We start from the raw sequence: 12,078 nt of genomic DNA, 5'->3' as shown, positions 1-12,078 counted from the left end.
AACGACCTCCACTTCATCCAATGTTTACTTGAAGCTCGTACGGGGTAGATGGTACGGTGTTCAACGAAAACTATGCCACCACTCACGCAGACAGACACAACACTAAAGCGCCATTTACCACTTCCCGCCAAAATTATCAAAAACTTCCTGTGCGAAGGTCGTTGCTTGTGGTCGAACTCCGGAAAGCGGACACGGCATAGCGCTTCACGGCTATTAACGTATCGCCACCAGTGGGCGACAACTCGCGATACGGTTTGTTGAGTAGTTTATTGATTATTTTTTGTTATAAAATTGTGTCGTTCGGAATGGATGGATTTGTATGTAACTAAAGGACACGAAGGAATGGGAAACTGGGGAAGCTGGAGCAGAGCTGGGCATCGATCGATGATTATTGATTTTCCATGTTGTGAAATTAAACTAGTAAATTATCAATGTGTGAGCTGGTTATGGAACAATGTTTGAATCGAATGGGGAATATTTTAATGCTTACTTCTTTTTGTTAAACATGTTTATCTTCAACCTGCGTATAAATATTAAGTAAAACAAAAAAGTTAATTCAAAAATTTAAAAATAAAAAACACAATGAAAAACAAATATAGAGGAGAAGAAAAATAAAATTAAAAACCCAAACAACTAAAAAAAAAACAATTCAAAAGTGTGACTCTATAGAGCTCTAAACACATTGGCGTCACCTGTTCCATCTCTCACATCTCGTTTTCAATTAACTTAATTGACATGATCTTCGTTGCCAATGGGATTTACTCGTGACACGCAACGCATCCCTTCTGCAAGACATGTATTCAGCCACAGAAAACCACGCATTTTAGCACGCATTTGTGAGCACACTCCCCAGTTGAAACTTTAGCGAAAGGATTCCCAAAAAAAAGGATGTCAGTGTCGATAGCATTTCCCGGTACTATCAAATTTGACGCCCGGCTGTTACAAACTGATGCTGGGCGAACAAAACATACGCCCAGATACAATCAACAAAAAAGAAACGTTAGCAATGTCCTTGAACACGCAGGGAGAAACGATGTATTGGATGTTCGTGAATCCCTTTTATTTCACTACGGTTTCGTTCGAAAGGATCAATCAAATCAATTTTAATCGTGTGTCCCTGTCGGTCGATCTATTTGATACCCGGTTTATCTTCTGCACGAAGCATGTGTTCATGTTTCGCGCCTGTTTGTGAAGATCTTGGCTCGAGATGGCTGTGTGAAAGTGACAGTGTTATATTACCATTTCGATAAATCCATTTTCCATTCCCAATTTTTCTCAGTATGTTTTATATGCGTTTTTACTATTTCTTTTCAAAAGGAGTCTGCAATAATATTGCCCTTTCTTAAACCATATTATCAACGGGCATCAAAGTTTGCGTGAGGGAAAAAGTAGAAAATTATTGATATTTCACTGATCGGATCATTTGCTGCGCATGAAAAGATCACACGCATCGAGGCGAGTTCATCCCCGGATAACTACTAACACCAACCATAATCTTCCTTGTCAACGCAAGACAACCTCACAAGTGTGAGCTTGAAAAGGGTTTCGGAGGAGAAGGAAAAATGGGGGGGGGGGGGGGATTTACATTTTTTTCCTCCCAATTTTCCTCGTGTTTGCGGCAAAAGGCAAAAGGCGTTTTTTTTCCTTCAAACATCACTCAACCCAAACCGTGTCCAACAATGCGTATTTTCCCCTTTTCCCTCCGCCAGAAATGCGTATGGCACAAGTGGCGTACATTTCGGGGGATTTTTTTTGCGAAAGTGACAGTATGAAAAGGCGTACACGTACGCAAATTTCCACGCTATTTCCATGAAGCCGGTGAAGCGACTCTATCTTCCAGGTGTCCTTGAAATGCTTTACAATCATGCGGCCACGCACGTTTGACAGCATGCCCCAAAAAGCACCAGCCCTCAATCTGATTTGATCGCAGGCAAAATCTTCTATACCATGTTACGGTTTTTTTCGTTTCGTTTCGTCTTGGTACTCTTTTATGCTGGCAGATGTCCTTCAAACCGTTGAATAGCAAATGTCGAAATCTCAAGTTGCCATCCAGCGGGAAGCGTGGGAGGTTTTACCACCCGATGAAGAGGGTTTTTATTAAGGGTGACATTTCGCATGACATATCTTTTCCTTTACGAAGCGTTGGGTACGTACTGTGGTTCTCTAGTCGAGCCTTGGTCGAGGAAACAAAACAGAACCGAACGAGGTTTTTGGCCAACAAGATGAACTACCAGCCGATGGTGCTTTATTCCCTAGCCTTCTAGCTCCTTTTTACATTTCCCAAAAGAAGGTTCGCATTGTAGCAAGATGGTACGATGCGATTTCCTTTACCGACAGCTTCTTTGTGTGCGTGTTCCTGGAACATCAGTCAAAGACAAAGCAAAACCGAAATGAAGCTAAAATTTTGGAGGCGAAGTAAAATTTCATACACGTCAAACGGTGCCACTCGTCATCGGGCATGTGTATCTCCGGTTGACGTTAAGTCGTGCAATATTTAAAAGACCTTCCAAAGAAAAGGAGGAAAAATAAGGAAGTATTCATGGGTTTTTTTTGTCTCCGGAACCCATTTCCAATTCGCCGAATACGTTTCCCTTCCTACGGAAATAACATTCTGCTTCACAACACTTTTCCACACTAGAGAACATTACATTATCATGACATCTTGAAAGGAGAGGATATTAGGAGATGACTCTTTTTTCACTAAACTGTTGATAAACTTAATATTCGGCAGATTATGACAAGTTTTCTCTTTCATCCGCTGTTTATAAGCCAATAATTCCAAGATCACGTCTGGTAGACAAGAATACTCTTCAGATATGAATCTCTAAAGTATTTGAGCTGAAGGATCTTTTCATCGCTGTTACCTTTTCATTCCGGTAATGGAAGCTTACGCGAGCGACTAAAATTATGTCCTTGAGTTCGAATGTTTAATGTACCACAATGAAATCAATTTTTTCAAAATTTTCTTTCAACTTCCAACCATTTCTTCCAACATAGTACCCAACACTCTTTAGAAGCTTACCACATGAACAATGTTTCTCCATTATGAGTGCCGTTACCAAATCGTTATAAAACGAAAGACAAGAGTTTTTTGTTTCTTAAACGCAACTCCTTATCTCAAGTCAGCAATCAAGGATGCTCGAACGGCATACCATTTCCATTGATGGGTTCCGCTTGGCATGCACCAAATGATCAAACTACACTTGCGAATGTGTCACCGAACAAGACGTAATCCTCTTTACCGAGGAGCCACATTTGTTCATACATGATCGGATCTTGTGTAGAAATAAATCCTCCCTTCTTTACAACGTAATCGTAATCCTACAACACGCTTCGCTTTCATCGTGGTGTCACTTTGAAATTATGAAAATGCTGACAGATTTCTGTGCGAAGCCATGCTTCTTCAGAGTGGAAGAGCTTTTAGAAAGCAAGTAAACCGTGTGCACGTATCTGCCATTTTAATACTGGCATTAAAGGTTGCCGAAGTGCCATGAATAGGGCCTAGAAACACCAACATCATTACATAGCATTAATCTTGTTTTCTAAACAGTAATATTGTTCTGTTTGGTAGTAAATAAGCGGGAGATGGAAGAGAAGAGCGAGGTGGATAGTAGAAGGAAAATTTAATTTCATCTTTAGACAGGAAATTCAACATGCTTGCAATTTTCCTTCAAACATATTTTTTAATATAATGCTGAAATTTTCAATTTATTTTGTTAGAAAAATGGCATAATTATCAATCAATAATTATTAAATTAATTAAATTGAATTGAATAATTTTAAAAATTCAATTAATTTATTACAAATCAAAGAAATTTGCAATAATTTTCTAACCAGTTAGTTTTGTCCAATTTTTGAAGATATTTAATGCCAAAGAGACGGTTCAACTTACAGCAGGCTTCGCATTATCAGTAGTAAATCTGATACGCATAAAGATAATTTTTCAATTATGGTTACTGCACCACCCGAAGCAAACGGAGCGACGATTCTCTCAAGTAACGGAAAGTTATTTCATATAATGACGACTTTTTTACTTCTTCTAAAAAAATATTTATGCTTTAGGCCCCTTTTTTTGTATCTAATTTTTATCCTTAAGGGCAGCTTTTCAATTTCGACGACTTAGATTCGTTATCGATTTTTTATCTTCTGCTGCTGGGCTTAGAGGTTTCACATCGCACGGTTGCTTTGCGTTCGGTAGCCGAATATTGTTTTACGCAAAAACAAGCACCCTCGAAGCAGAAAATAGAGCCAAACCAAACCAAAAAAAGAAAAAAAAGTACGCGCTACCAAAAACGTACTTACGGGGCAAAGGCAATGAAAATCAATATCTACATTCGTGCAATGAATCTGGTGGCCCACAGGCACGATAAAAGATGCCCAACAGCGTGGTATGACGGTTTGGTGCTTTCGGAATATACGTGAAATGTAAAGCGTAAAGGTGAGAGGTACAAACAGGGTCAGGGGAAGTGTAAAGAAAACAAGTGACAACGAGCATTTGAATTGGTTTTTCGCTTAAAATCCCCTTTTGAACCGAGCGTGATCCGCTTCTAGGGATAAGCAATTTCACACCTTCCTTTGATATACAATCACGACTGGATGCGTCCTTTTAATACGAAATACAACAAATAATCACTGAAATGTGATCTTATAACACGGATAAAGTGTAGATTTTAGGTGTTAGCACTGAAACAAACACTCATTAAAATAACTCACGTCATGCGAAACCAAATAAAAGAGGCGAAACAATAAAAAGCTCACTAGCGAACAGAAAAAAAAAAACAGTTCAAAGCTTTCAAGCACTGTGTCTGATTAAATTTTCCATAAAGATTCGTTTCATATCGAATCTATAGTAAATAAATCTAAAATGCTGTCAGTCGCCTAAACCAAGCAATTTCTCATTTCCTATTCCGACTTTACATATTTCATACCACATCTCTGAAAGTAAACCACAAACTACTCAACCCATTTTCAAGCAGCAAAATCACGCCTGACTTCAACGGAAAGGTTAAAAGTAGTGTAAAGTCCCAAGCACTAACACGATCACAAAAAAACCCCGCGTGAACCTGATGCCAAACCACTCCGGTGAAAAGCTTGTGGAGTCACCGAAATGGGATTCAAAATTTCATTACATTTTCAATAAAATAAAACTTTATCTTCAGCGTCAACTATCGCAAATGGTTATGCCATATTTTTCCCATTTTGGTTTGGAAAATTCGCACACGGGCATCAAGTAGTTTTGTGGTGTTTGCGTCACTATCATTTCATGCGAAAAGTGGAGGAAAAACTTATACTATCAATAGACAACAATTCTCATCAGATATGAGCTTCTGGTACGGGAGTATGCATATTTATGAGAGACCCTGAAGATCACACTATTATTTTATAATAATAATTCCATTCTTATAAAGCTGTAACTATCATAACAAAAAATTAAATCTCTTTCAACTCAACTCAATGTTAAAGTGGCAATATTTAGAATTATAATTCAAATATCCTTGAAATGCCATTCATTTAAAATCAATATTTAACCAATATTTTTACCGACCACATTTATCGTGGTTTCGATATCGCACCCCCCCATGAATGGGCGGGAAACGCTAACTTTAACCCCCAAAGGCTCGTCACAAACGAATCGATGACGCTGTGCGAAGATGTCATAAAATTATCATACCACCACTTGCAATTATTTGCTGAAGCGAACGCGTCATTCCGACACGAAACAGTCCCAGTTCGGTTGGTCTAAGTTTTCCAATCTATTCGAACTGGTCCGAAAGTGAAGGGGTGGTTTGGAAAAAAGGGAAAACGAGCGTATATATGTGTGTAACATTTAAATAGCAATGGCCTTTCCCTTCGCATGGGCATCAAACTCTATCACCGCTACAACGTATCCGTCCATAATAACGATCGACGCGCCTATCGATAAAGGGGTGGAAAATGGGTAAAGTTTTTCCTTCAATCGATACGCACGACTGCACCAATACTTTGGCGAAGTAGTAGAGAACCACCAGCTAGAGCAACTGCAATACACATCGAACTTTACACAACCACCAAGCGAGATATATTGTTCGTGTGCGGGTGTTTGTGTGGCGCAGTAAAAAACAAGGGGATAGCTTGTAACCTCGTTATCAGTTTCAGCAAACTATTTTCCCTATTACGTTTCTACGCGATTTCTAATACACAAACACACACGCGCGCGCACGCTTTAATCGGAACACGTGTTTCGCAGACTTTCCGTCTCCACGCGATGAATTGCTGCTAGGTATTTGTAATAAATTGCTGACCCGATTACAGCTGTTTCGTCCGGTTGGGCTAGTCGGCAAACATCCTTTTTCTCTCCGCTATGCTTCTTTTTCGCGCTTTTTCGCTGACCTCCCCAAACTGGACCGACATGTGCACATAAATCGTGATGCGATTTGCCTTCAAGTTTTTCCCTCCAGGTTTTTTTTTTGCATTCATTGGCCATCCTTTCTAGTCTCGGTCTGCCTTCCGCTTCAGTGACAAACAATCGTTTTCCTCACACCGGAAAGAACCGGAAATGGACCAACAGTCCATCATCGTTGCTTTCGAACATTCAAACAAAATCGTTTCAGTTTCGCCTAGAACGCGATAAACGTTGGCATGAAACAAAACTACCCACACCAACACAAACACCTACCCCAAACATCGTCCTCTCCAGAACGGTCCGGAAAACCGTGCACTCGAGAATAAAAGTGTCGGAAGCGTGTGCAGGAAAGCTGGAACACGATGGCGATCCTTTCCTGTAACCATTCCGGTTCGGTTCATTCAATCGCCACTCGTACGGAATGTGAGTTTTGTCTCGAAACAAACGGCATGCGGGACAAAGCTAAAATAAAAACAAATAAACAAAATCGCACTGACCCAAAGCGTTGACACGAAGGGGGCGACGGAATGGGGGATGGAGGGGATAGAAGAAATAAAAACATCTCTCGCGAGAGTGGTCAGTGCTTAAAAGCATTCGGACAGGAAGTGGGAATGTGTCTACGAGGGTCTACACGGTCCTCTTCATCGGCTTGTCCACGACCGATATTGGTCAGTTTTTTCTTTTATTATTATTTTTGTAGCATTTTATTGCTTCCGCACGATTTTCTCGTCACAAGAAAACCGGTCCAAAAAGGTGGATGTTTTTTCCCCCCCGGTTGCCCGATCGAGTACTTCGTATCGTTATTCAGTTTTTGCCTGAGTTGGCCATTGAGATGTTAGTAAAATTGAAACTGAAACCTCCTTAATAATTGCTTTATTCTGTTGTTTGTTTGTCCTTCTCGTTTGCCGTTGAAATTGATCTGTTTCGGATGGAGAAAAAAATAGGAATAAGTTTACTGTTTATTAGGGCATTTTTTACCAATAATTCAATGGTTCATCGAATTAAATAAAAAATTGATTGCTTTATCACGATACTAGAAGATCCAAAATCTAAACAAAAAAATGGTCTTTTTCTTCTCAGTCTTCAAAACCAAAACTCCATTCTCTTCTTATTACCGCACCGTCGTAAATTACACTTCACCTGCGCTAAGTTTTTGACAACATAATACCGCAGGAATTAGCTTCCACATTTTCTTTCACGTCAAACTAGTTTACCCCGAAAAAAACCAAACCCCATTTTCTTGATCCAGATTTATTATCACAAACCTGGCTAACGTTCGGAAAACTCTTCTGCAGAAGGAAAGGAAGTTGGAAAGAAATAGCCAACCGTTGCTCATCAACGCTAGCAAAACACTAAAACTCTACCTTAAAACTTCAAGACGAGGATTATGAAACGATCTTAAACTTCAAATCCCACACTGCCAGAATTATCCATCATAGCCGACGAAGAATGATTTAGGTTCATACATATTGCACCGTTCGCTTCGCTCAAACAGCTCAAACACAACGTTGGACGAACGTGTAACTTGTCCGTCGTCCAGCTGTGCCAAAGCCCGAGACACGACCGGTTCAGACACGAACACGACGGTCAAGTACAAGTAGACCCCGGGGAAGCTACTTTTCCAGACAACGACCAATCATTCCCCCCCGCTTCATGGTTGGGCTTTGCTTACCAACCCTCCCCGGGATAGACATCGTTGTAATTACTCTCATAACACCGCAATCGTCCAGCTAACCGAACCCGCCCTGTTTCACTTTCTCATGCAATTTGGTTCTTCCGGCGACTTGTCAGTGCCGGTTGGCTAACAGAGATTGCACTCTCCGTCACCGAAAGGGTTTTTTGCTTGTCCTCCCCGTTGTCACAACGCTCCCATACCTTTCTCCATGCTTTGAACATTATGTTTTATTTTCCATCACTACCCCCAAAGGCTTCATGCTGCCCGAACGAGTCTGCCGGAAACAATTAATTACGCGCGACAACATGCGAATTTCTTCACGAAAACTCGGGCCACGGAATGTGTACAACACACCGGCAAAACGGTTGCTGCATACTGCACTGACGCGCAGTGCACGAAACCCGGTCGTTACCGTAGCAGCAGGGCACGGTTTTTGTTTCGTCACGCCAAAGTGTCACTCCAATTGGTAAAAGTTTAAATAAGCACTCCCGGCCAGAACCGGGTTTTCAATTAGTTCGTTTGTTTTGGAAGAGGTTACACCGTGTTAGCCTTAGAGTTATGCCTCACGCCACGAATGGGATGCGTTTCGGTTAATTGTTTACCACCCTGCAGAAAGGTGTGCTGCTAAAAATGCTAAAAATGGTTGTACAAATTAACAACATGGTACCTTTATTACCACAATTTAATGGTGCCTTTTTAAAGCAAATGTTTCACCGCTGCCAACAGCATGACAATCATCGATAGCTTTATACCAGTCGATCCCGATGCAATGGCTCGCAATACCACAGAATCGTGCTTCAGTAGCGTCACTGTGTGAATATCAATTTCATCCCTGAAATCAAATAAATGTTTAATTACCGTCTGCCACTATCAATGTACAGCCCATTCACACCTACCCTGCTTTGTAGTTGGAATCCGGTTGTGCTATCTCCACCTTGACCCGGTGAGGTAGATTCACAAAATCTCCCAAATCAACCGTTCGATTACTGGCCGCCATATTGAGCACGGTAACAAGCGTATCCTCGCCATGAAGCTCACGGCTAAATGCGTACACATCCGCACCAACGGTACGGTGCACAAACTCACCATGCACCAGCGAAGGATGGCGCCTGAGTGCCGTCAGTGTGCGGAAATGCTTTAGCGTACTCTTCTCGGCCGCTTCCTGCAACATGACGTTGCGCGTCGGATAGTCGGGATGAAGCCTTAGCCAGGTGGTACGGTTCGTGCTAAATCCGGCCGATATCGTATTATCCCACTGCATCGGTGTACGGTTTGGATCACGATTATCGTACGTTTCCGCTTCCTTAAAATCAAACATACCGATCTCTTCGCCCTAAGCAGAAAGCAAGTAATCGTCAAATTGTTACAATTCTCATTAAGGAGGTTAAATTTTTTGAACTCTTCTTACGTAGTATGTGATGCTTGTGCCTGGTAGGGTGTGGACTAGCGTAAGCACCTGATCGACATGTACCAATCCAACTCGTGAGGCGACACGCGAATGATCGTGCGATCCTGCCACCCAGCTCGGTGTATGGCGTGCCGGCATATGGTTCATCCAGAAGTCGATCGATTGCTTTAACCCGATTGCATTCTGGTCGTTCTTGAAGTCGTAGATCAGCTGGAAGTTAAACGGCATATGGGCACCCTGTCGCGTACCGGTCGCATCCTCGTAGTACAGCATCGTGTTCTCGATCGATGCGTACGCCTCCGTCATAATGATGATCGTTTTATTGAACCTCCTGCCATAGTCTTCACACAGTTCACGCCAATTGTACACCACACCGTACGTGTCCGGGTTATCTTTGGTGTAGATGTGATCCAACTCATCATACGACCCTGGAGGTCCCCAACCAGGCGGTTCATCTCTCAGCTGTGGATCCTCAAACATATGATTGATGGCATCCAGTCGGAACCCATCGACACCCTTCTCCAGCCAGAACGTGAGCATGTCCGTCATCTCCTGCACCACGGTTGGATTGCGGTAATTCAAATCCGCTTGCTTCTTCGTGAACTGATGCAGGTAGAACTCACCGCGCCGTGTATCGTACGTCCAGGCCGGTCCACCAAACACCGATATCCAATTGTTCGGTGGTTCTAACTCTCCCGTCACACTGTTCACTTTGCCCGGACGCCATATATAGTAGTCACGGTACTTTGCGTTCCCGGTAGCCGACTGTACGAACCAATCGTGCTCGTCACTGCTGTGATTCGGTATAAAGTCCAGCATCAGCTTGATACCGTGACGGTGCGCTTCGGCGATCAGTTCCTCCATATCGGCCAACGTACCGTACTCCGGTTGGATGTCGTAGAAATCGGCCACATCGTACCCAAAGTCTGCCAACGGTGATACGAACGGTGGACTGAGCCAGGTCGCATCGATACCCAGCCCGGCAAGGTACTCCATCCTGGAGGTGATACCCTTCAGATCTCCTATGCCATCGCCATTGCTATCTTGAAACGAGCGTGGATAGATCTGATAGAATGTGGCATGCTGGTACCAATCCTTGTCGTCTGCTGCCTGACTGAAACCACACAACAAAACCACCACCAATGCGAAAGTGACCAATAATGGTCGGTAAAACTTCATCCCGTGTTTCGTATCGTACCGCACGGTACGGTAGTTGCACTGACACTGATAGATGGATGGCGCAGTTAGGTTTGTGATGGAGGCCCGCATATGTATGTTTTTTTCTTTCCATTCTATCAAATGAATGATGATAATGATAACGACATTATTAAACTTTTGTTATTTTCACATCGATCCAAGGATCTGGCATCACCACAGGAGGGGGTACGATTACGAAGCTAAAGAGCATGGCGATAAGATAGCCTTCGACTGCATGCTAAATTGAACCGTTTTATGGCGGCAGATGATATTGTTTTACTGTGACTGTTGGAGCATAGCAAAAGAAATAAAGCAATGGTTGGGAGTTATGATTCGATTCCGGTTGTGAAATGATGGTTGCTGGTAAATTGAAATTTTTTTATTGAACTTGGTATGGTTAAGTCATACGGCCTGACCGTCCTTATTGAAATAAAAAAAACTTGGTTTGATAATAAATAATACGAATACGTAATATCACCTAACAATAAATGAGTATTTAAAATGTAACCATAATAATACCGCTCAAATACTTTGTTGAGCAGCGAACAGATAATAAAAAATCTAAATGCATTTAATGGTAATCACAATGTCAAAATAATGTTTATGAACACTTAACTTTAAAACATAAAAACAGATCTCTGGTGGGGTGACAAAAATTGGATCATCTTCAGAACAAAAGCCACAGCCACACAGACAAGACCATAAGTCATAAAACACAGCCACACGATCAACGCGTCCCGGGGTTTATGATGCTGCTGAGATCAAAACTTTTCGCGGTCAAATCAAGTGGTTAAGATTATGAACTGTTTCGGGCAAACTTTTCATCCAAACACCGAAGCAGCAGCACACACACATCGTGTGTTCGAGCTTCCCGCACACAACCCGATGACACATTTCACTAACTTTGTGTGCTGCTCCGTGGCAAACAAAAACTTTCCGGCGACATCTGGAAAAAGCTATTTATGTGCGATGGAGTATTTCATCCCCTAAAAACAAAGCAAACCAACAGCAACAAAAAAAAACACCCCAAAAGGAAATTGTTCTTTATGTGGAGCGTAGATCCCACGAAATGGTTTCTATTCGCGCGAGCTTTATCGAAAGTAGGCAAGAGAACGGCTCCACTATAAACATCGATTCTTCATGATGGCGATGATGATAATGGTTGATGATTGTTTTTATGGGCACCGTCTACCATTTCCTAACAAGATCGCAGGTGAACGGGACGCAATGAGCAGGGAAGAATGGAAGACCGCTGATAAACTGCGTACTGGACGAGATGGCACGTATATTGGTAGCCGTTATAGGAATTTATCTCACCACCACCGGCCGCCTTGTGTAAGAATGGGTGCAAAGAAACGTGGAACCAAAACGCGTGGGAAACGCAACAACGGGGCAGATAATTGAACAATCGAATGG

General features: G+C 42.1%; 2 protein-coding genes across 18 annotated transcripts in view; one reads left to right on the top strand and one right to left on the bottom strand.

The window, feature by feature from the left end:
• LOC125764490 (UV excision repair protein RAD23 homolog B-like) overlaps window positions 1-12,078 on the top strand; it is a 219,379-nt gene that overhangs the window by 147,792 nt on the left and 59,509 nt on the right. The gene's annotated exons all lie outside the window — the stretch shown is intronic.
• Window positions 8,701-11,655, bottom strand: LOC125764483 (alpha-glucosidase-like). Its single transcript, XM_049428794.1, has 3 exons — window positions 9,466-11,655; window positions 8,954-9,390; window positions 8,701-8,889 (listed from the first exon to the last, which is right to left on the bottom strand). Exons 1-3 carry the CDS (start codon window positions 10,732-10,734, stop codon window positions 8,754-8,756), a joined length of 1,842 nt encoding a protein of 613 aa, XP_049284751.1. The 5' UTR covers window positions 10,735-11,655; the 3' UTR covers window positions 8,701-8,753.

The sequence above is a fragment of the Anopheles funestus genome, chromosome 2RL, assembly GCF_943734845.2.
Source record: "Anopheles funestus chromosome 2RL, idAnoFuneDA-416_04, whole genome shotgun sequence".
NCBI classification, from domain to species: Eukaryota; Metazoa; Arthropoda; class Insecta; order Diptera; family Culicidae; genus Anopheles; species Anopheles funestus.
The sequence above is the reverse complement of the archived record's forward strand: the minus strand, read 5'-3'. Positions and strand labels throughout refer to the sequence as shown.